The 25,802-nt window shown below is 42.9% G+C and overlaps 1 protein-coding gene across 1 annotated transcript in view; it reads left to right on the top strand.

Moving 5' to 3' along the window:
* The window catches only part of SEMA5B (semaphorin 5B), a 179,212-nt gene that overhangs the window by 55,386 nt on the left and 98,024 nt on the right, over window positions 1–25,802 (top strand). The window contains exons 3-4 of the mRNA XM_059476326.1: window positions 8,816–8,915; window positions 23,689–23,734. Of these exons, the coding sequence (XP_059332309.1) occupies window positions 8,816–8,915; window positions 23,689–23,734 (146 nt within the window). The remainder of the gene's footprint in view (window positions 1–8,815; window positions 8,916–23,688; window positions 23,735–25,802) is intronic.

Here is a 25,802-nt window from a genome sequence, read left to right as displayed (position 1 = left end):
ACAAATAATAGCAATGAGATTTGATTGAAAAAATTACTCAGTGTGCTGTTTCTTGGGACCTCAGGAAGAAAGGGAGGGTTGGAAGAATGCCTTTCATTCAGAAAATGCTTTAGATGGAATGAATCATGAGAAGCAGGAGAGAAAAGGAAGATTTTGCAGTGAAGATTCAGAAGTGATCAAGTAACTTAACATATGGGAGTGAGGGAAGGTAAAACTCTAAAGAGGTACAACAGCTCAAGGGAAGGAGCAGCCTGTGACCATGAGTGGTGGTGTTGATGAGAGGGAGGCTTCCTCAGCAGCAGGACTGAGTAGACTCTGAGTGTGGAGGAACAGGCACTCAGGTCACCATTCTGCATGGACCAAGGCCATGAAAAACTCATGTGAGCAACAAAGTAGCTGATTGATATTTTCCAGAGGTACTGCTGGTATAACTGAGGCTAACAGCAGCATGTGCCTGGTCCTGTCTTTGGCACAGGGGCTGGATCTAGGACATAGAGATGGGCAGCCTTTTTTTGGGATTTTGGGCACACATCAGAGAAAAAGAACAAAGTGGAAATCTAAAGTAAAGTGCTTATCTTCTTTTTCTGTGGTTCAGTCCAAACAAAGACATCCCTTGGAGAGACCTCATTTTCAATTTCAAATCTTACTTAATATAGTTCCCTAACTGAAGAAGTTTGTGATACAGCAGTGGTACAGCAGACCTCATTTATTTAGCACATCTGTTTCTGGTGACTGTTAACATAGCACATTCTCCTAAAACCTTCCATTCAAGGATGGCATTATGTTTTGATAAAGTTCCCTTAGTACTAGCAATCTCATAATAAATATTCTTGTTTTATCATACAGGGTTCACCCTGGAAAGCCCACAGATAGTGTCATCTCAGTCAGGTTCTGAATATGTACTTTTCTTGAAGTCAGTGGGATTGTTTATTATTAGCCAGTTTCCAATTTAAAACACTGATTCTTATGAGAACAACCTAATTTCAAAACCCTTTCAGGAATTTACAGCCTGTGCTCTCCTTCTTTGCTCTAACTGCCTCAAGGTGGGAATTTTGTCTGCAGAAGACAAGAGTCCTGGCAGCTACACAGCACAAACTGTGCATTAAACTGGGCATCTCCAGTTCAGTCTTTGGTTAGCCAGCAAGGAGGATCACCTTCTGCTTCAGATGTTCACCACAATCAGACACTTCTGCTTCTCTGGCAGATCTGGTTACCTGCAGGAAAAATTCAAGGAGAGTTTAGCCCTGCTTTCTCTGCCTTATCCTACCTCCTCACTAGTGAAAATGGTTGTCCTGAGCACCACCTCTGCTGGCACAAGTGGCTGATTTAGACATGTAGCTGTAAGGATAGTGAAAAAAATTGCCTCCAAGTGTGGAAGAGAGACTGAGGTATCCTTGAATAATGACAAAGAGGTGTTGATTTTTTTTCCCTATCGGACTGCAGTGGTTGTAGAAGCCAGGATGCAGGTTGCTTTCTTGTCTGAAGAGAGGGATTATACTGATCAGAATGTCATAGGAAGCTGCAAGTGATGCATGAGCACTCACTTTATCTTTCTCAGTGAGGGAGACTGCGTGACAGCTGCAGGACTTGTCTCAGTAAACAACAGATCACAATACTTGAACACTCTGCAACATCCTCAGGAGAACAAGAAGTCTTTGGGTTTGCTCACAGTGGGGCTGTGTGTGGCACTGCTCAGCCGAGTTTCCCCAGCGGGTGGTGGGGCACAGGGCTGTGGCCACATGTCACTGTGCAGTGCTCTGTGGGGCTGCAGCCAAGGCTCTGGGGGAGAGGAGGAAGTGTCAGGGTGGTGTTTGCTCCAGCTGGCAGCCAGCTGAGGAAAGCCAAATCTATTCTTTCCATAAAGTCCTGTGCTATGTGGGAACACACATTTGGTCCTGTAAATCTCAGGCAGGACAAATGGACTCGCTTATTTCTCAAGGATGCGCATTCAGATCCACCACTCTTGCAGCACTGTGGCATCCCCTCTTGCTCTTTATTGGCCACAAGGAACACAAGTGAAGCAGAGAGGGATGAGACTGACCTCTCTGATGGAACAGAACTGCTGCACAATGTAGAAATGTGCCAAATTGGGAATGTGATTTGCTCGGTCCTTCAATACCCTTCCTTGAGGTGGCCCCAGGACAATTAACCAGCACACTGTCCCATACTGGAAATGAGCACTAGTTCCTGTTTACTATTTAGTGTTTGCTTTATCTGGGATTGAATCCCTGAGTTCTTCCTCATATATTGGTGTGTTTTGCCATCTGTTCCATATTAATAATAAAAAGTAAATAAACAAGCAGTTATAATTGTACTTTTGCAAAAATTTGGTTTGGACTAAATTATTTATTCTTCATATTAAAACAATTTGGCAACATTTGTTTTAAAGAAATTATTAAAATTTAGGAAATAAAGAGTCAAAATGCTTGGTATGCAATATGCAAAACTTAGTGCCTGCTGTACATCACATGCATTACAGATAATTACACCTTGATGCACCAGCCAGTATCCCTAAACCTGTTTAACAATTGGAACCACTGAGACATTAAATAGTTTCATGATTTGCTCAAGACAGAGAACTCCTGTGTCAGTGCTATTGGGCTCTTGGGACCATGTCTACGTCTCCAGCTGTCATCTCTCTCTTGGGGTGGAAGAAGCTCAGCAAGATCAGTTCAGAGAGAAGTTGTAGACACTAAGGAGAAAAGGCATAAAATCATCCAGATCTTTAAATTTTACTATCTTTATTGGGATTCCTATGGTTCTGTGGAGGCAAGACTTGAGTCTTTGGTTTGGGGACTATTTTCCTTCAGGATGATAAAAGCCAGAGCCTTTTCTGTGCTGTTCTGTTCCTTGGTAGCTGAGGGATAAGAATATTTCTTCTTTTACAAGACCAAGAGAAAAAAGTCTTATTCTTTATTTTTCCCATCATCTCCTATCCACATATTCTAGGACAGTTTGGAGAGGGACATTAGCAACTCTTGCCTCTTGGATCTCATGGAAAAGGAATGGCTCACTGCAAGCTGCTATCACAGGGACTCACAGACCACTCATGGGTTAGTTCATTGCTCTTTCATTTGAGAAGGAGCTTTGTAGTTGGTCAAGACAGGAAAAATTGTTTCAGTGGGCAGGAAATGAGGTAGAAACATGTCTAGAAGGTGAAGACTGCTAGGAAAGAAAGCAGGCATGGGAGGAGAGGTGAATATGGGGTCAGAAGGGTAAACTGAACGAAACCATGAAACTGAGACAGCTGGAAGAACATCTGAGGTGGGTTTAGGTATTGAGGGGAGAGAGAAGGAAACTGCTGGTTTGGCCCATTTTGTAGGAGGGTGTGTATTCTGTCAACTGCCTTCTAAGTCCTCAGAGTTATGAGTGGAGATCAGAGATTTGAGAAGACAATGACGCTGGAAATTGCAGCAGTTGGGATGAGGACATATTTAATGTACAATTAAAGATTTCAATGGATCGGGTTTAAAGAAAGAAAGAAAGAATACCAGCAATGAGGTGGAGGTGGTGATGGGAAGACAAGACAGCAGGGTGATATGTATGTGTAGGAGGACTTCTGGGGTAAAGCCAGATTGAGTTTTTGGCCTCATAAGTAAAGTTGAGCTCTGAGTGCTGACACATTTGTTTGCTCAGCTCTGCCCGTGCAGCAAAAGATTTCTCCCTCCCCTGATAAATTTGCTAAATTGTGGAGTGGTTTTGCATTGTGGAGGCTACTCTTAAAACTCAGCATGAAGTGGGAGTAAAAGTTAATGTCCACAGTCTATTGCACTAACCTGTGGTGTGACCTACAACTGAGAGCTAAAATTTAAAATGAAGCTGATATTAAAATATGATTCATTGTCAGTCCAATAAAGATAATGCTGTAATTTCATTGGAACGTCTATGCATTCTTGGAAATGTCCACACTCGCAGCATTTGAGAAGACAGGTGATAGCATGGCTGGGTAATCATTAGCTTTCTCAGCTTTGGTTACAGCCTTGTTTGCCTTGTCTCTGATGGGTCTGGTCAGGGGCCCACATACAATGGAAACTGTGGCCTCAGTCTTAGCAGGCAACTGTCTACTTCATGGAGAGGCTCTGAACAGTGAGGATAATTGAAGCAGAGGATGGTCTGAGATGGTAGGTCTGATTCTGAAAAAGGGACATTTCATCAGTCTGTACCAAGAAGAGAGCCTGAGGCCTTTCCTTGTTTTACAATATGATTTGCATCTCTTGGTCATGGTTCAAATCCGATATTGAGAGTCCTCCAGCCTAGTGGGTGGTCTGAAATAAAAATAAGTGGTTTAATCACTATACATCATCTGCCCTGTGCCAAGGCTGAAGCAAACCAAAAGGGGATATTGTACAAGTTACAGGAGTCATGGCTGTCATCTGAGCCTTGCCAGGAGTGCTCCAATACTCACACACAGTAATTAGGCGTGTCCTGAACTGGTAAGCTGAGTCAAGAGAACTTAAAAGAGACCATGCTGAGGCAGTAAGGGAAGCATTCAATGTGTGATCAAGTTAGCACTGCACAAAAGTAGGTCTGAGTATCTGCAGAACAGGTACTTCTTTATTGCCATTGAGTCTGACAGGTCCAAAGTGCTGTGTATGCTCTACTTCATTGCACAAACTTTTGCTATTGAATCAGCCTGTTTTACAGAGCCTTACATAAGGTATGGGATTCAGGTTATCTTTTCTGGAATGGGGACCCTCTGAATTTATCTCACAAAAGGTCTTTTTACGATCTCTTTGAAGCTTTTCCATGCAGTTCTAGGATAGGAGCATGGTTAGCCTGTGCTCATGGGTATACCCTCATTTTACACAAAGAATCCTTGGTCCTGTTCAGTTTAGTTTCTTTTGCTTCAAATTGGAAATCCTCGCTGAGAATTATTTTGCAAGAGCTGTTGTTGAATAGCACTGTGGGTAGCCACACTCCATGCACCTACAATGGCTTTGCAATTTCAAGGCCTGGGCATTTAACATCTCTGCTCTTGTGTGATGTGTGCTGGACACTCAAAGCTGTTACAGCCTGCTGGGATGGGAGTGACAAGGGGCTTAAGTGAGATGAAGCAGTGAATGCTGTCCTTCAGACAGGGAACCCTCAGCTCAGTCTTTACATATTTCCTTCCTCCAAAACACAGAGTGAGGGTGAGCTGGGGAGCAGTTGCTTTTGAGGAGAGGAAGATTCAAGTATTACCAGGTTTACCATATCTTCAGAAGGTGATCCAAAACCTGTCAAACACAGCGGAAAACTGCCAATGATTTGGAAAGCTTCTGTATCAGCCCCTTAAACCCAGCTCCTCAAAATTGGCTTGCTGTGCTTTGTGCAGCTGAGTAATCCTGGTCCCAGCCCTGTGCTCTCAGGAAGTCAGAGCAGAGCAGTGTGCTGGAGGCTGCAGGGACCACCCTCTGAAATGGCAGAGGGCCTCTTTTCACCCTGCCTTAGGCTTGCAGAATGGCTGAGCACCGCTGTGCCTGCAGACTTACATTTCCTTCAAAACCTTGTGTTCTTTGCAGCTGGATACCTGAGCCACCTTGAGCTTTAGAGGTTCTGAATCAGATAGCTGGAGATGGATGATGTTGGAAACTATTAAACTTTTGTTCATTGATTTTCATGTGGAGGAAGTGAGAGCACAGATCTTTAACGCCCTGGAAATGATTAGAGACGAGAAGCACAAAGGAGGCCTTGATGAACATTTTGCCCCTAAGCCATGTGGTTCCAAGTTTTCCATCTCCTGCTGCCGACATGCAAAGCCAGAGCCTTGGTTTTTAATTTTTCATACTGTTTTTAAACAGATACTTTTGCAAATGTAAACATACCCCAGCACTGAAGGTTTCCAGTCAAATTAAAGAGTCAACACTGGAAAAATCAACCTTCAGAAGAAGGTCAAATACAAGCAATCTCTGGAGTTCATTGGGTCCATATGTGTAAACTTCAGCTAATATGGGGTGGACCTAGGGCAGCATTTACCTTGAAGTACTGAGTTAGTTTCAGAGTGAAGTTGAAAATGTTTTAGGGATGCCTGTGGTCTGAGCAGTAGATTTTAATGTGTTGAATGAAAAAAGACTCATGTCCTGATTCTTGGTTGTAGTTGCATTCCCTCTTAACAAGAAGAAAAAAGTTTGGGAAGGAAAATGTGCCATTTGGCATTAATTCTGACGACTTGCATTTATACATTGTTATGTGGGACCATGCTGGATTTAATAATCTCCAACTACATGCCTATAAAAGCTTAATTTTGCTATGAGGATGCATGCCTTTCAGCCTTTAATTTAATAACTGGGAAGGGTTTCTTTATAAGTTGTACCACCTGCAGTACTAATAGAAATCAAGACAGTGCCTGTTATTTCTTGGGCTTGATTGACATTTGAGCCAACTTGGAAAGATTCAAGCAAACTACTGCCTTTAATTTTTATAAAATTATTTTTACCTGTAGTTTGTCAGAGCTTGCCATTAAAAGGAAGCACTGATGAGTGTACCTCTCTGAAGTGATGAGCTTTTGCTTAGAGCAGCAGATGAAGAAATATTCTTCCTGCTACTGCACTCTAATAGTGGGTTAGTTAGCAGGAAAGAGTCAGTAAAAGAGGAGGTAAAATGACAAGAGAAATTATGGTCTAAAAGCAGGATCCTTAAAAGGTATCATCATTATATAGCAATTCTCTAATCCTACCCCCATCACCAAGAGAAATGCCAGAAGATCTGCAGCACTCAGCCAGCTAACCTGCCTGAAAGGTATTATTGTTGCTGGTTCTGCTACTTGGCTCAGAAATGTCTCTGCAGCTAAAGAGCTACAGAAAAAGAAGTCATAGTCCCATTAGGAGAATGCCAGAGGTGAAACTGCAGTGCCTCCCTGGTGCTAGTACATCATTAAGGGTCCCAGAGGAGTGTAGGAGGATGCTTGAAGGTTAGAGGAGTTATTCCTTAACTCATGCCTTTTCATTGAAGAGCAGAGGAGGTACACGTGTTGTGTGTGGTTACACAGCGTGACAGGAATGCTGAGAAGAGCTGAAACCCTCCAGCCCCAGCAGCAGAGTTTTTATTATTGTGAGGATGGAGGTCTCACTGTTGGAGGGGCCCTGGCAGTGTCCAGTTAGGCAGGGCATGGGGCCAGGCCTGAGGGTGTCCAGCTCTGTGGTGAGGGACTGTAGGAGCTGTTTTGAAACATGGTGGTGTTCAGGGCAGAGGCAGAAGCTCCATGTCAAGATCCTGCTTTGGAAAGAGGGAGGGAGAAAGGACTTGAAATTGCACCACAAAAATTCCTACCTCAAAGGTTTCAAATCATTGCACATCTGTATTCCTGTGAAGCATGCAAAGACACCACAGGCCTTCGTGAGATTCCTCATCAGCATTGTCCTCTCGCCCCTGTGGAAAGGGAAACTAATGCCTGAAACAAAGTGTTCAAACCTGACTGCCTTCAGTGAGACTTCTCCATTTATCCTTGGGGTTATAAAATAACAGTGGAACATGTTTTTTCAGAGCTGTCTTGAACTGGTCTGAACTGCATCATTATTGTTATGAGTCATCAGGTCATCGGCCTGTGTAGTGGTATCCTGTTGGCATGAGACCAGGAGATATTACCTTCCATGCTGAGCCTCCTGGATCTTCAACAACCAGCCCTTGAATGAGACAGGGCTACTTGTCAACAGGTCATAGAGGGATTAGAGTCATACTGATTTGGTCTCATCTGTGCCTTGCCCTCTGAGGTATTTTGTATTGTCCATATATTTTACAGCCAGAGTAGTTAACAAAATAAATTCTCAAGAGAAGTCCTCACAGTAAAGCTGGGTGACTTTCTGAAAGACATATTTAAATCTATTCCCAGTTATTTTGTGCAATAAAGGTGTAAGGTGGGAAATTGAAATTCTGTGATCTGCAATATACACAAGGTCAAAGTTGGTGGTGGTATTGAAAGATAGGATGCTGTGAATGCCCTAGCATCATGCCTGAGTGTACCCTAAAAGTAGTAATTCACCTTTTTTCTTTTAAAACGTGGGTTTTTTTTGTTTTGTTTTGTTTTCTTACAACAGGACTTCCTGCCCTAAATTGCTCAGTTGATGTTAACAGATGTAACTTCTGAAAGAGCTCTGTCTCTCTGAGCAAAGCGTAGCCAGATCTATTGCTTTGCACTTAACCTGTATGATTGCATTTTTGGACAGTTGCCTAGATGGGCAAATCCAAAGCAGTTGATAAAGTCAGTCTCAAGCCTTTGCAATTGCTCAGTCACAAAGATGCTGTGATGACACCCAACATCCCACCATGTGAAAATGAAGGAAGGATTTAGCTGATAGGCTGTGAAATGCTAGATAAAGTGAAACATAGAAGAGAACCTAAGACCTGAAAGAGAAGGCAAAATCTGTCATTGAAGCAGCCAGGTCTTGAGTGCCGATCACTAGTATTCCCTAACTTGGTTCTTCATCAGTTGGCACAACCTTCTCTTTCTGGCAGGCAGCAGTTTCCCTTTGATTAGCACAGAAGACAAGGCTGGGGAAGTGTTATGGCAGGCAGCCTCATCCCTTTACACCACTTAATCCTGACACTGAAGATGTTTCCTCAGTTTTAACTTAGTAAAATTGAGCTGCTGTTGTCTCTGAAACCAATACTGACACTCCATTGTGGATGTGAAAACAACTGCTGAGACGGCCTTGTGTTTATGTGTGGGATTTTTGCACATTCTGCCAAAAATCAGAATAAATAGAAACCCTTTAAAGAGGTTATTAATTAGCCTTCCCCTGACAGATAACTCAGTAGGAAATCCATTAGTGGATGTCTGGGTGAACTCACTGCTTCTGGAGCAGCTTTACTGTTTTCTGCTTTCTTGTTTCCATTGCAGATCTGAAGCCCTGGGTGTCGAATTTCACCTATCCAGGTGTGCTTGACTTTTCTCAGCTTGCACTGGATGCCAACAGGAACCAGCTCATTGTGGGAGCAAGGTAAAGATAATATTTTGATGAGTCTAGGGTTGCTGCTCAAGCTCCTTCCCTTCAGGTTCTTGCTTCAGAGGAGAGTGTGTATCCAGCTTATGTGGCCAGTTTCCGCTCAAAAAGAAAGCTACAATTTTGCAGAGGGATTTAGACATCCAGTATAATTGCAAAGAAGAGAAAATTACTACAATTAAAAAGAAAAAAAAAGATGCTATCAAAATGACTGGTTAATGAAGCAGAATGCTGGCATCTCACTCAGTATTGTGAATGTTAGAAGAGCTACAGTAAATCATTCTGCATCATCCCTCTGCCAGCACAGAATTTGACTTTATGGTTTATTTGCCATGGCAAGACTTTCACTCAGAACCAGGTTCATCTGCACACCTTTGAGTAAGTGATAGAGCCAAGGTAAATGGTTGCTTTCTTCTCTCTTAGAATCCACTTCAGAATCTGGTAGCTTCATCTGGCTGATGTGGTCAGATCCTCACCCAGTGTGTTCTGGTGCAACTCTTTCTTCTAGCCCGTTGTATATAATTATCATATATTTTCCTTTATTTTTAAATATTATTTTTATTTAGGATGTCACAAGAGGAGAGGGGAAACACATAAGCACAGGCAAGGTCTTACACATTTAGAGCTGCATTTGTAATGGAGAAAAGACCTATGCTTCAGTGAAATAATATATGTCAGAAGTGGTTCAGTCACAAGTCCCAACAGCAACTATTTTTTATTGCATAATAAACAGATAAGACAAGCCAAAAAAAAAAGATACTAAGCATGGGCTAACAGATCAGTTAAAGTATAGCACTTTATATGATAACATTGTGGTATCAATCTCTGCTCTTAACAAAAATGGAGGGAGAGTGCTTTCTTCCCAGTGTATTCAGCAGTAGAGGACAGGGACATGAGGAACAGAGGTGGAAGAACTCATGGTATGAGCAAGAGAAAACAGCAAGATATGTAGCAGAAGGAGAGTTTTATGCTTCACAGAAACAAGTGAAGTGTGATTTAATATACATTTTCTGCCTGTATATGTGCAGTAAATAATAACATTTACCTTCCTGTAGCTGTTCAAATTGCCAGAGGCCCTCCTGCTTTTCATACAGAAACATTTTACTTTTCAAGCTGAGTCTTTACTTGTGCTGGGATCTTTAACCAGAAATTATTAATATTTATTACTTCAGAACAGCATTGCTTTGGGGATGGCTGTGAACAGTGCATTCTGCCAGGCATTGCTCAGGCACGGTGCTCTGAGGAATTTGTGGTTTACATAATTGGACTGCACGGCAGGTTTCCCCACGCAGTCCCTCACCACTCCCCAAACCCCACAGCACATCCTGGAGGGACTCCCTGCCTCCCAGAGAGTCTGTACGAGCCTGGTTAGACAGGGGTACAACATCATCGCAAACAGGGGAGTGACAGCAAAGCTGGCTTCCCGCTGGAGGTACACTATATTGCAGGGTATGGCCTCATGAGGAAGCAGTGACAAGTATTTATAGAATTTGCTTGGAAAAGTCAGTTTTCATGAAGCACTACCCACCTGACTGGGACACTGAACATTTCAGTGGTGCTGCACGGCTGCGATGAGCGGTGCAGGGTACATTTAATGAAGATGTCATTTCCCAGGGTGGTTTTTTTTTGGTTGGATACACATGCTTGGTGTGGAGAAAGTGGGGAGAGCTGAACCCATTTCCTCATCTCAACTCCACCCTGTGGAAGGTGACAGGGAGAGATTCTTGAAAATGGGGTGTGGATGGGGTCCTTGCTGCTGTACGGCTCTGGGTGCACTGAGCTCCTGCTGGAGCTGTGCCTGAGAAATGGGAAGTAAAGCCTTTTCTGTTCCCTCCTTCCCTGATAAATCCACACCTTGTTCTGGACTATTTTTAGGGGTGATTTTTTGAGTCATTAGTTGCTCGTGCACCATCTGCTTGAATTTGCAAATGAAACAATACCTCAAAGAGATAGGAGCTGTCTCTATCCATCTTTGCAGGGTGTAATTTATGAAACCTAAATTTAAATGTTAACCATGTTTAAATGTGCTGCTGTAGATCATATTAGTAGTAATGCCAGCTATTCTGGGGTTTGGGAAGGAGTTTGGGATCAGGGTGGCGTTTATAAGTACTCCCACTTCTCAATTTCCTGGTTAACATTCTCTTAGATGACAGAGTTATAAATTATTTCAGACTGCTTCTGTCTGTCTCTATTTAAAAGCAGTATGACCTCACCACAGCATCTCTTTGGCTTAGTTTGTCCTGTGTTTCAAAGCTTCATAGAAAATACTTCCTAGAAAACCCGGGGGTTCACAAGAGTTTTTGGTTTCAGGAATTGGACACAGCGTGACTGAAACTGTAAGAGGTATTCAGGGCATGCCATGCAGACAGGGAGCTAGAATAACATGAGACTTGGATTTTTAAGCTTTATCCTTATCTAAGAGCCCTCCTTAAATGACTGGTGCTGTCTGAGAGTAAACCAGAGGAGTTTGATAACTCCACTGCACCAAACACCTGCCAAGTTAAAAACCCAGAAACAAAAGAATTAGTTTCAAAAGCCCACCATGGTTTCTAAGCAACGTATTTACTTGTCACATCATTTGTAAAATCCAAACACTTGAGAGAAAGGATATGAATAGTTTAGAACATTGTAAATCTACACTCCCGATATTATGAGTCACATTTCATTAAGTATAAAAACACACATTTCAAAAATTCATAACCTTCATTTTGACTCACAGTTCACATGTTTTGTTTTTGTTTTGGGTATAGTGTTAGTGTTTTAATGTACTGTTTTTCTTCCGTGAATGAGTGATTGTTTTGAAATATTTGCTGCTTTTTTTCAGCTCTTGAGCACAAGTGATCGCCATTTGAGCTTACTTTGATGGGAGGGAAAACTATAATCTAGACCTCATTATTAGTGAGAAAAAAATTGAAAATACAGTCAGAGTAATTTCACCTGTCTGTTGGAGAAGCTGTGCTCTGCTGTGTCACCTGTGCTGTAGGCAGGGTGCCCAGGCCCCAGGGAGTGAGAGTTTTGTGGAGGAGGGACATGGTATAGCTGTGACATTCCACCTCCTCAAGGAGCCTTACTCCTCAAGACTGTCTCATTGCTGGCTGGGCACAGACAGAAGCCAGTAAAGTGAAAGACTCTGCTTGGAAGCAGACCAAAAATCATACTTCACAAGAGCTCCCTGGTGAGGACAACAAAAAAGGTGTGAAGGAGGGTGGTTGAGACACCATGTGACAATCTGGCACAACAGCAAGCTGAAGGGAAACAGCTTGGACAACAGGAGGATGGCACCCAAACAAATGACTGTACAGAGGGTGGCTGGGAAGTCCTAAGGGAAACATTTGACTTTTCCCAGAAGGAAACTACAGGGGTGTGAGCTCAGGGCCGTAGTCTGGTGAGGCAGCTGATGCGAGAGGCAGGGCTACAAGGGTCAGCCATTCACAGTGAGTGGAGGTATTACTGAGGGAAACCAGCCAGAAAACATCATGGCCAGAAGCCCCCACTGTTCTGCCTGCCAAGAGGGCTGTCAGCTCCAACAGGAGATGGGAAAAGATCATCCCCCGTGGCTGTCACACAAGGAAGTGCAGCCCAGGAGCCCTTGTCACAACTGGCTGTTACCAACAAGAGCCCAGAGGTAGAGAGGAGGGAGCAAAAGCTGCATCAGGGACTCAGAACTGGCAAGTAAAGTGCACATCATTATGGACTGCCAGACTTCTCAGCAATAAATGTAAACCTGCTTAGCTGCAGGTGATGCAAGCCTTGATGCTAGACAGAGGTGATTTTCATACTTGATTTAGAGCTGATCTGAATGTGCCTGTTACTGCCAAGTAGATAGGTGCAAGGGAGGAGATATCACAGAGTCATAGAAAGGCCTGGGTTAGTAGGGACCTTAAAGATCATCTAGTTCCAGCCTTCCCACCATGGACAAATATGGCACCCACTAGATCAGGTTTCTCAGGGCCCCACTAAAGCTGGCCTTGAACACTTCCAGGGATGGAGCATCAATATGGTTGGTTTGGGGAGCAGGGAAGGTGCTGTGTGAAATTTCAAGTGTTGTTTTAGGGGAAGCAGCCTAGGCACACCCTTTTCTGACTATTATGCTTCTGGCTGTATAAAAGCATTGAAAAAGGTCTGGATCATGTAGGCTTAGGAGCTGAAGGCTGTGTAGAATGACTGATGTCCCAAAAGAGTTCCTTCAAGTTGCAGCTTGCAGAAATATGGTAAATTGTAAATATATTCTAGGACCCTCAGCCAGAAGGTTTGGCACCCTGAGTTTATTGAAAGTCTCTGGTGTATGATTGATTATTCTGTCAGGAACCAGGTTACATGCAGATTTGTGGCCGAACACAGGCTCTTTCCTGCCTGTTTGGCAGAATGCTCCAGAGCACTGCAGTAAAATGCTCAAAACCTGTGCTTGTCAGAAAATATCACTCTTACCCTTGGGCACATTCAATCCTGTCCACATCTGGGCTGCCACTAAACCCTTAAGTCTCCATAGATAATGTCTAGGCAAAAAATATTTTGCAAACCAGGAAATTCAGTGGCAGCAGTTGGGTCAGAGTAGTTCCACAGATCCACAGAGTATAAAATCTGTCAGCAATACTTACTATTGCTAAATGATCAGGGCCCCTCACCAACATTTCTTCTCACAGGGCTTCAGTGAGGCAAGAAAGCACTAATAATTTCACACTGTGGATTGGAATCCAAGGCCAAGAGGGATTAAGAGCCACCTTGCCTATGAAAAGACTGTGATATTGTGGCACATGAATATGTAGCATATCTGAAAAGCAGTGCAGTACTGCACCTAACACAGCTACTCCTGCAGTGAGACTGCACTTTCTGAAGATACCAGTCAAGGTCTGCACAACCTCAGTCTGCACTTGACTAACGTGGACAGAGCCAAAGTTCTTCTCTGGGCTCAGAAAATCCATGAAAGAGGTGTAATTTGGACCCCTTACTCTTGTATTGGTTATTTTAATCACTTGTTCTTAGCCTTGCTTCTCCAAAGACGCAAAGTGTTCATGAAAGCCTGTGAGTCCCATGCACTAACACTGGGAAAGTGTGGCTTCAGCATGGCCAGAAAAGTCAAGTCTCTTACAGCACAGAGAGACTCACATGCACACAAGTCAGCATTGGGCACAACCACATGGGCACAGCCAACAGCTGTGTAGTCCACAGGCCTGTCCTCAAACAGCCAGGAGTGGTGTGCCATTGGTCCCTGTTAGCATCTGACTACAGGATTTTTCTCAGTTTTTTTCTGAAACAAATGGACTGAACTATTTCTGGTGGCTTTGGGCTATTTTTGCACAGTCTTATGCCAGCTTTACCCCCTGCTAAGTCACATTGGGCTGAGAAATTACCTTGCCAGTGGAGGTATTAATGAGGACATGAGCAAGCAAAGAGCATGATAATTTTTTTGATTACATCCTGATCATAGGTGGGCAGCTGAAAGCACTAGTGCACAGAAATGGAGAGAAACAAATGCCTTCCTTCTCACTGCGATTTTTCCTATCAGACAAAAGAATGCTCTAATTAAAGTTGCATCCTTGTATCATAGACTGGAGAGGGGCAGATAACATGGTGATGTGAGGGGAAAAAAATCCCAAAATCAGTCTCTGAAATTAACAGAAACCTTCAAAGGACCATGTTTTTTATTTTAAGGCATTGCTTGACCTGTGACGTGAAGAATGCAGTGAAGGTGAGAAAGCTGTCATTAGACACTGCAGCTAGTTAAATCCATAATTGGGGTGCACAGTTTCTTTACAAAGGGAACAAAAGTGTGATTTAAAGTGCAGGTTTTAACCTCCTTGGCTGAGCCTGGGATAGTTCAAAGGGAGATTTTCCTCTCTGATACTCTGCCAGGTGAGGTCAGCTCAGCCCTTGTATAAATTGTGAAGGGTGAAGCCTCACTGGGGTGTCCTTTTTTTACCTATAGGGTTTGCTTTCCTCTTCTGGTCTGCAACCAGTGTAAATTTGGCATACCCTAAATCTATGCTGTTCCTGACTTATATCCCTTGGAGAGGAGGGGAAAAGGTGTGGAAAGGATGAAGGACAGTTTTTGTAATTATGGGATTCTGGGAGGTTTAAAGCCTGGTCCAAATTTTGTTCAAAGTGGCTTTTGGCTTTTTCTTAGTTAAAATTTGTGCATTTTTTCAAGCAAAGAACATGAATTTTAGTTAGCTCATAGTAAATAAATCAAATTAAATGCTATACTGCAACACTGTCAGATTGTTGGAAAGGATGACTGTGCAGAAGAAGCTGCAGCTGTAGGAGGGCAAAGGGGCAGTTTTGCACATTAATATTGTACATGGAGAAGAGGGTGAGGCAGTGGCAGTCTCTGGTCTGTCATCTCTGTCAGCAGGGAAAACAGCTGCTCCTTCAAATTGCCTGCAAGGCAGCACCACCCACCCCTCTGCAAGTGACCTCAGCAGTGCTGTGGGGCTGAGCACTTTCACAGCCAGTGCCTGCACAGCTAGTGCTGTGTGAAAGGCAATCTTCGTGCAGCAGAGACTGATAGGAAGCATCTTTACACAGCAAATTGCAGGCCTCACTAGAAAAATATCTCATATTCCAGATAAAATGAAAATTGGTGATACCCTATCACGAAAGCAGCCACCCATGAGAGGCTCACTTGCTTTAGTAATGCACTGAGAATAATTAAGTTTGAAGATTGCATTTCTGAGAGTGGGATGGGTGCAAACACAAGGTCAGGATACTTTGGCAAAAGCCTTGGAGACTTGGACATAATATGTTCTACAGCATCACAGAATGGGGCTGCAGAGCAATTTTCCTCTGCATTGCTGAGAATACTTTCTCTTGCTCTGGTTAAGGTAGAGATGTGTCAGTTTTGTATGGCATGGCTCACCACAGTGGTTTGCATACCAATTTACATCCAGATGTTTAGGTGCTAAGCCTACTGTTCTGTGCCACTGCAGAGGTATAAAAACCCAGCAAAGAGTAGGGATTGTTGGGCAATAACTTAATCTCACCAGCCAAGTCCATCAGTATTTACATACAAGTCATGTTGAGTACATCCAGAGCACTGAGGATGTTTATCAGCCTAAGTAGCCAGGTGGGGAGGCTGCCAGGGGAGATTTGAACAATAATCAGTGCATCAGAAGAAGAGGAATTTTATGTTGTGACTTACAGAAATGATGGGCAAATAGGAGAGCAAAGGTCTCTGTGTGTCTTGGGACCATATAAACGTGCAGCTGGATGAGAGAGGAAGAGAGGAGCTGTCAGCCACATGTCAAAAAAGACTTGAGGTGGCATGTGGGATAATATGTGATGGTCTGAGAGATGGAGTCACTCTTCCAGAAAAATAAGAACAAACCCACACATGCACTTTGAAAATTTGTCTCATTTCTCTGAGGTTTTAAAGAAACTCATCTAGTGAAAAAGAGGGAAGAAAATATAGTAAAACAAAAAAAAAAAAAAAAAAAAAAAAGAAATTGACCCTCATTTGATAAATATATTCAAACAATATTACAAAAAAAAATCCCAATCCCCATTCTTTGAAGTGTCTCAGGAGCATAGCAAATACTATAACCCCCAAAGATGTGGAATCATCTTGCAGTGAGGCTTTGTCTTTCCTGCCCTGGGGAAAGAGAAGGGCCAGAGACATCAGAGCCAGCCTGCTGTTCCCTTTGCAAGCTGATGGAAGAGGGGACAAGGCTGTAAATCCAAAATCCAATCCCCTTTCTGCTTCTCTCTTCCCCAGCAGCATCCATCTTATCTAGATTTCTGCATATTGGCATAGCCCAAGTGTGCCTCAGCTTTGCTGTTGTCCTGCCTGCTCTGCAGCTGTGTCTGCCTCTTTTGACTCTTCCTAGAGTTGGCCCTGAATATGCAGCATCTAGAGGAGCATAGCTGTGCCATGTGCCCTGTGCCATTAAAGCTGATGGTAGTTTTCCACTGAATGCAATCTAGAGGAATTTCATCCTTGTTTCCACAGAGAAGTACTAACTGGGCTTCAGTGCCACACAGAGACAGTAGCTGAGCCCCTGGCTTGATTTGGAAGCTGTTTAATACAAATGATATGCTGCCTGCATAAGGATCCTCTTCTAAGAGGTTGTTTCTCTAGCTCCAGCTGAATTTATAACCGAGAAAAGTTGCATTGGGAAAAGCAATGCTTCATACAGCAACTGCATCATATTACTGTCTGCCATTTAGTATGGTTCTCTGTTGTACATCTATTGATTTTTGAGAAAGAATGATGTATTGGACAAGTTTTTCTTCAATAGAAACAAAATTACTGGTGAATAAGGATCCAGCTTGTAGGGTAGCTGCTGGTCCTCCACTTTTCTCCAGCAAGTGTTTGCCAGGAGCTTCAAATGAACCACTGGGGTAACATTTGCAAACAGATTGTCACATCACACTCTGGACCAGGAATGTAATTAACTCCTTCTGAAAGCAAAGGCCAGAATCATCCTTCAGGAGCTGGGTTTCTTGGTATGGTTGGCTAGTTCAGAAATGTGGATATCCATCTGAAAAGTTCAGCCACAGCTGGACCTGCGTGCAGGCACTGTGCGTTAATCTAGCATGAGATTTGGTAGCCAGGAGCCCTGGGGTCTGATCTCAATTCCATCACTGCCTTGCTGTGTGCTTTGGAGAAGGTCATTTAACCTTTCTCTGGCTCATTTTCTCCATTAGTGTAAGGGGGGCAATGAGACTAACCAGCTCCTTGGGAGTCATGAGGCATGACTAAGCTGTGTTTGCCATGTAGTGTGAAAGTACAAAGTATATCTAAGGCCTCCAGGAGCAAGGATAGGAAGAGCTGACAGGAGTTACTGCTCCTAGCCTGAGGCTCAGCCCCAGCCCGTGGCTTCCAGGAGTGCCAGAAGGGAGCATTAGTTGTCATATGCATAATTCTGTGTCTTGTTTCATATCACCCAAAGGACCAAAGTTCTGTTAATTGTTTTTCTGATTATCTACTCTGTGACAGTTGTGAGAGCCTCTTGCAGACCTGGACCCTGACTGCAGCACAATCCCACCCTGAGGAGGGGAAGGGAGAGGGAAATGCAGATCTCGTCTTCCTGGCATCCAGTGATAGGATGCACTGGCATGGTTCAAAAGTGTGACAGTGAAGGTGCTGACTGAGCATGAGGAAGCATTTCTCTACTGAAATAGTCTCTTTTATTTTATTTTATTTTATTTTATTTTATTTTCACAAAGAACCTCTTCCCTGAGCACCATGAGCCCATCTGAGGCTCCAGTTCCTCACCCAGGCTGTGTTGCATGACGGGAGCAGTGCAATATTAGTCCCCAAAAGGGAGAGTAACTCTTCACTCAGTTCTTTTCAACTTTCCCTGTCCTGGTTTTGGCTGGGATAGAGTTAATTTTCTTGTCCATAGCTGGTACGGGGCTGTGGTTTGGATTCAGTATAAGAATAATGTTGGTAAGACACTGATGTTTTAGTTTTTGCTAAGCAGTGCTTATCCTAAGTCAAGGACTTTCCAGTTTCCCATGCTCTGCCAGGGAGCAGATGCACAAGAAGACAGGGGGGTGGCCAGGATAGCTGGCTTGGACTAGCCAGAAGGATATCCCATACCCTGGAACATCATGCATTAACTGGGGGCCGTTGGCTAGAAGGGGCCAGTTGCTGCTGGGGGATGGGCTGGGCATTGGGCAGGATGGAGTGAACAATTTTATTGTGCAGCACCTGTGTTTCTTGGGCTTTATTCCTCTTTCTCATTATTATTGTAACAACAACAACAACAACAACAATTGACTTTGTTTCAATTATTAAATAGCTCTTATCTCAGCCTGTGGGTTTTACCTTTTCTCAATTCTCCTCCCAGTCCCACTGAGGAGGGTGGGAGTGAGTGAGTGGTTGCATGTCTGGGGTTAAACCACAACATTCTCTCAACGTGTATTTTTCATGCATGATCAAACATTATTATCAGCTTCTGTTGTCTTTGCTTCTACTTGCAGAGTAATTGCCTAGAAAGAGAGGGAGCTTAAGACAGCCTACCCTGTAAGGAAGAAAGGGGGAACTTCTTACACCTACTATAAGGTGGAGGGAAGTAGCAACAAATGAGCAGATGTAAGGTAGTGATAGAGACTGAGTTAAGGCAGCATATTGTTGGTTTCTGTGTGCATGTCCAAGTCCTGAGAGGTTCTGGTCGTGGTCCGCATGTGGGCTGTCATAGCTCCAAATTTTATAGCAAGGGTTATTCTGAAATATATAGAGAGGTTTTCTTACCTACTTGGTGTGTGAGGAGTTAGAAAATGTGAAACAAGCCTCACTCATTTAAATAGCAAAAAACATCTGAAGCTAGGATAGCCTTTTATTTATGAATGATCAGTCCATCAACTGCAGAACTGAAAAGCTGCTCTCTCTCTCTTAATTAGGAGAAGCACCTTTTAATCAGCCAGTACAGTGCTGACAGATGTGGTGCCTGAAAAGAGGCACTGAGGAGGAGGCCTGAATGAGTGACTGAAGCATGCTGCAATGCTTGTGGTTTCAGAGCTCTAAGAGGAAGGGTCTCTGTTGTTGTTCAGGCACTCTAATTATGTGGCTTCCCAATAGAAAGGCCTAAATTTGCCTTGTATCTCTATTGCTCAGTGGCATCAGTCAGCCAAAGTGCTCTGCCTTCAAAGTAAGTTGTTTCAAGGCCAGGCAATGTGTGAACAAGTGCATGTGCACCGTGTTACAAAGTTCACCCAAGGTGCTGTTGGCTACATGAAATAAATACTTAAGAAGCAGATTTGACTTGGAACTGTCATGGCAAACAGATTTACATGGGTATATTCTTCCACACCCTTTCCTGAATCACATCTCAGCTGCTCTCTTGCTGCTCTGGTATGTGTGTTTTGTGGTACCAGGCACAGTGAGCACTTAATCATTTTACAAGCAGCCAAATACAAATTACTAAGCCAATTAACAAATACTTTCATTTAAAGGATTTCTGCTGCAGCTTGACTCTGTTCATCTGCACACAGGATAGAGCTCTCAGTTAAAAAAGTAATTCAACCTCTACTCAATAGTGTAAATGACACTTCAGCACAGGTTTACATGCTGTGCCCCAACTTTGGGTGCAAGTTATTCTCCTAACTAGGGCATAAACTAATGGTCCAGGAGATCTTCTCCTGGTTGTGCTGCAGATATGTTCTGTGATGTTGGCTAAATTGCTCAATCTATGCTTTGAATTTAAATGAGAGTGGTGCATCTTTTTCTCTCTTCTCTGTATATCCAGATGGAAAATTCTTTAAGCCTAGGTTTAATAGAGCAGGACAGACTTCACAGAAGCTTACTTTGTATATCTGAGCTGGGGAATAGTAACCCACTGCAGTCAGAGGTGACAGAGAGGATCTGCCCTCAGTTTGTTTGAACAGGCACTGGCTGGGAATCAATTTCCAGAGGATCCATCATCAACCCACTCTGTCTTAGAGCAACAAAACCTCATCCTTGCCTGAAACTTCAGGGCATTACTGTTTAACATGGGCATTTTCAAAAAGGCACTGATGTTTATGAAAAATAAGGTTAGTTGTAATAATAATTAGTAGTTTGAGGCATAATGTCATTTGTAGCAGAGTACTCAAGAGTGTTGGCATTTGCTCTGGAGATGGCTGAAATGCAGCCAAATCTGGGGTAAAACAAAATCTGGGTTTAATACTGTGAAGTTGTGTGACCTTTTAGGACAGAAATTAAGAAGGCTGTCCTATCTCTCTAAATTTGTGCACCAGCTTTTTATACAGAAGCAGGAGGATATTGGAATTTCCTGGCTGTACCAGGCCATTGCTCTTCTGGCCTAGTCCAGGGGGTTCAGTTTAGGAGGGAAAGGAATTAACCAGCATTCACTTACAAGAGAAGAGGGGAGGGAAAGAAAAAGACAGAAAAAAAAAGACCCGGAAGGTACCTCATGCATTCATGTGGAGATCTCAGTGTTCTTATATACTTCTTAATCATACTCCTTCAGCTGCTCTAAATTATAGTTCAGCAAGGTATTAAACAGACATAACTTCAAACACAAACAGAAAAGAAGGACACAAATGGGGCAATTCTAGCTACACTAAACCATGCCTGTCATTCAGAGATCTTGCTCATTCTTGGACTGAAATTGCAGTTAAAATGCAATTCATAAAAATGGCACTGTCTGATTCAGCAGATGTTTTCCTTTGGCATTTTACTCCTGGTACAGCTTTACATAACAAGAATGGTTAAAAGAGCATGTTATTAATTATGGATTAGTCAGTTCTAGCTGGGCAGGTCAGCTGGAGTCAGGAGGGGTCTGATAGGCTGGTTTGCCTAGAGGTGTTTGTATTGCTGCTGTAAGATGTGAGAAGGATCAAACAAACAAAGAGAAACTGCCAGCGCCTGTACAGACACCAGGTGAGGCAAGCTGATAAAAAACATGGGGAAGCCCTCCTTTCTGTAAGAAAGCCCCAAGGTCAGGCTTAGAGAGCTAAGGTTAGTATAAAGCATTTGGAAGATCATTGTGCTCTTCACATTAGCATTATTATGTTCCTGCCTGGTTCAGGTCTCAGCCACCCGAGTGGCTTTGCCCAGGTGCTACACAGAAGCCACTGAGAGAACAGACTGGCTTTATTGAAATGGACTCTATCCCTGTCTGCATCTGTTTTGGCTGAGTGGAATGAAAATTGTGTCCTTTGGATATGTCTCTTTCATTAAAGATATTTTGGTTGAATTTGCTCTGCAGTGCTTCCAGGGAAGAAAAAAAACCCCCTAATATTAAAACTTATTACCTAGTCAAACTGTCCAGCTTTTTGCAAGCCTAGAACAAGGAGCTGAAATCTGCATTATAAGACTTCCAAAATCAATGCATTTAAATAGCATGCTTAACAACAGGAGAGAAACTTCAAGTCCCTAGTTATGAGAACTTTTTTCCTGAGGGTACTGTAAGATTGGAGGCCTTTCCCGGCAGAAGGCCTATTCCGTGATATCTCATGTCCTAGAGTTGCATTAATATTTTGGTGTGAGAAGGTATGTGGTGTTCCAAGGGAGTGGTCAGATCTGTCACTGGATGAGAATTTAGCTTCATTTTGAAATTTTAGCTGTGTGTAGCTGTACTGCTTCTGGTCTGCTGCATACACCTTTATTTAAGTCTGGTGCTAAAGAGTTAACAATTTTGGGGGGGAAAGTATGCAGCCCTTTGAGACAGAATAGGGTTTCAGACTGTACAAAAGAACTGCTGGATCTTCAGTGACAGAACTAGGAGAAAGGATGGAGATTTCCTCTGTGTCTGTATACTTCTCTGTGTACTTACAGGAGGTATAATAATCACTGATACATTTTCTTCAGACACTGCTATTGGGTCTCATTCCTCTCTGAGTAACAAATTCCAGTACAGAATACAATGGTGCAAGTCAACAGCAAGTCAGAGCTATATCAGCTGAAGATTTGGTATCAGGAGTTCAACATCCCAAGTTCCCCATCATCCTTGTCCCCATCCTTCTTTATTAACAGTCAGCAGCGTTTGAGAGGTCTTGATTTATTTATAGAACTGAGACAAGTACAACTCCATGCTTATGGCTTAGATGGTACACAAGTGATACATAACAGGAGAAGGAAAAATTGCCCAAGCCTTGTTGCAGTCATTGTGACCCAAATATGAATCTTTCACTAGAGAAGTTTGAATTACTTTTTTTGCCTGGTCAGGTTGTGCTGCTGTACTGACCCTACAGAAGGCCCTTCAGAAGAGTCCTTAGGACCATTTCATCACTACAGGATCTTTTCTCTCTGGTAACTGGCCTAGGACTGGAACTTGCATTTTCACTAGGTGGGGGAATGTCTGTATACTCGCATTTCTAGAGCAGATGAACCTATATCATCAAAGCTGCACTTTCTGCCACTTAAACAGAGCCACTTCCAGAAGTATGGTTCAATTCACCATGTATGACATAAATGCGTGCTCTCTGGAAGATTGTGGTGATGTTGGAAAAGGATTACAGCTCTTTAGATCCTTGTGACAGATGGTATACAAAAATATGAAGTTAGATGTGGCCAAAAGCCTCAAGCACACAGTCCATTCCGTATGGCTTAATATATCAGCTGATTCCTGGTGACTGCATTGTCTTAGCAAGCAAAAATGTGAGATAAGTCATGTTAACTAAGCCTTATCTGTAGATGTTTATGCAAATATGTGTTGCCTCCTATTTGTGATGGAATATGAACATTTAGAAGGGTGACAGGAACTCAGCTGATATATGGTACCTCATGCTACAGTGACTTCTGTCAGAAATTCCCTTGCTTTGCCCGTGAAGAGACAATGACAGGAGGATTGGGAATATCTGCAGTCACTGCCTTGATTTCCCTGCTGATTTTCTGTGCAGAGAGATTCCACTGAGAAGTATCTGCTCTCTTCTCTTCCACGAAGTCTTGAATGGGAATTCCCACAAGAACAGGCTTGGGGGAGCATAGTAGGAAGTCAGCTCTGCTCCAGCTGGCTTCTGTCCAATCCCAGTTTTCTCAGAATTCAGTGAAAAACATGACTGCAGCCCATACGGACCTCAACTAAAGCCTGCTGAGAGTTTGCAAATGGCCCTTTGTGGCTGGGATTTCACTGTGGTTCTTCAGTATGGATTCTGGAATATTTAATGCTAGGACCTGCTCAGAACTTTGTTACCAGGTTCACTAAGATACTGATAAACAAGTCAGTGAACAAGCATATAACTGCTTTTGTATTCTGTGGAGAGGAGTCCAGGAAAACCTTTTGTTTGTAGACATGAATGACCAAAAACTCTTACTTGCTTTAATTATTCTCCCTTCCTTCCTTGGTAGCCTAATAGTTTGTAATTTTTCTGCTTGTTCATGCAGGAACTACCTCTTCAGACTTAGTCTACACAACGTTTCTCTTATTCAGGTATGTTCACTTTTTATTCTCTTATTTTATTTGACTTGTTAATGAAAGTTCTGTAATATTTGATGTACATTTTCAGAAGCCTATATAGTGTAAATTTGCCCAAAGTGGTGCATCAGAACCAAATGCTTGTTTCCACTCCAGTAATAATGCTGGGGGAAGGGTTCTGCTGCACTTGCCCACTTGGATAGTGCTGTCTGGTTTTGATTCTCAAGTATTTGGGTGGTAATGGCGTCTGCCAAAAATTTGGCATCTTAAAGAAGAAAGCATGTAGTGTGACTGATACAGGCTTAAACAAAACAATCAGTAGAAATCCTTGGCTTTCTTTAGAGATGTCAGTAACATGCTGGAGAAGGTTTTACTCTTCTCATCCATCTTCATTTTAGCTCTTGCAGGCCTTTGTGAACATGGATTGTTGAGGAGCTGTGTGTTGCTAAATGCATTACTAAAACCATGATTGGACTTGCAAGCATTCAAGAGGCAAAAGGGGTTGAAAAATGCATGTTACCATTGCCTTTACCAAGAAAGAGCAGCTGAAGTTTGAAAGCACTTGAAAATATCCAGCATTATTAGGACTTTACTCTCACTGCACCAAATCTGGAATTGAAGGATGCAGCAAAAAATTGTTAATGAAAACACCAGCTTCTTATCTTTAAACAAATTAACACTTATGCTCTGGGATACTTACCATCTTCTATAGTTGCTGGATCACCAAAGAAGCATTCAGCATTTTTTCAGACAGGCTGAGAGGCCTTGCTCCTGTACCTGACCACACAAAGAAGCCATTAGAGTAGCATTGCCAGCCATTCTGATGTGCACAAGCCTTTTGCTGTTAGTAAGAGTTACAAGTAGAGCTGGAGAGAAGAAAAGATGTTTAATGGTTGTAAAATGCATTGAATCTTTCTTTAAAAGGAAAACAAAGTGCAGAGTTACCAATGACAACAATAAAGAGTTAGAGAAGCTGCTACTCCCATTTGGCAGTGCCTTCCCTTTTGCAGAGCTGCATTAGCATGGCTGGAAGGTTTCCAGTGAGCACACAGGAGAGGGAAGTTCATAGTCATGAGAGGTGTCTCTGTTATCACACTGCCTGACACAGCCTCTGCTGCTTGTCAGGGATCCCCTTCCACAAAACCCAATTATGAATCTCCCTCACACACTTCTGAAGCCAGGCTTGGCCCTCTTCAGTGCAGTGAGTTTCCTTTTCTATGCTGCAAAACATGGGAAGCCTCCTTCTATGGCACTGGAGGCTGCTGTGGGATCTCCGGTTAACATAATGAGCTTAGTCCGCTCCTGCTTTCTGGGTGTATCCGGTTACTTTGCCAAGACTTTTTGCATGACAAAGAGAGCATGGAATTATGTTGACACACGTGTTGGGAATGATGGAAGTGATTGTTTCCCAACCTAATGGTTGCCTAAGTAGCTGCTTGGCTTGACTCCATAAAGCTCATGATGCTTTTTAAAGGCGCCACCTTCCCTCTACCATGCATCATTTTAAAGGTCAGATCTGAAAGTGAGACAAGAAATGCAAGGAACTTGCATTTAGTTCTATAGGGGTGAGAGTGCACTTCAAGAAATAATCACAATGTCAATTTGCATTTTGTATCTCCTCTTTGCTTTTAAATAAAATACAGTGTGGATCTTTCCAGGCCTGCATTGGGATAGTTTTTCATCTCGAGATTGTATTCTGATTTATTTCTGCTCATGAAACCTCATTGTCATCCTGCCAGTGGTGCTAAATCTGCTTCACGGTGCAGGTTTGTGCTGACAGGTATCTGCTCCCTTGCATTTGTACTTCCACAAAGTGAGGGCAGAAACATGAGGAGCAGGGACTATGGAGAGAGACATCAGGATATGCTGGCTGTGGCACAAAGCCTGGCAGTGAGAGAAATGTACCCCTCTAAGCATGGTTTGATGAAGTATAAAGCTGTTTTTTCCTAAATGTTCTTGTGCTGTATCCTGAGGCTGCACAGTTCCTGTGGGAAAGAGGCATGCCACGTGGTTTAGATAGGAAGTTACTGTCTTAGAATTGCAGTATACTAAAAGACAAAATGTAGTATTAACTAGGAAATTG

This window comes from Ammospiza nelsoni, chromosome 7 (genome assembly GCF_027579445.1).
Source record: "Ammospiza nelsoni isolate bAmmNel1 chromosome 7, bAmmNel1.pri, whole genome shotgun sequence".
NCBI lineage: Eukaryota > Metazoa > Chordata > Aves > Passeriformes > Passerellidae > Ammospiza > Ammospiza nelsoni.
The sequence above is the reverse complement of the archived record's forward strand: the minus strand, read 5'-3'. Positions and strand labels throughout refer to the sequence as shown.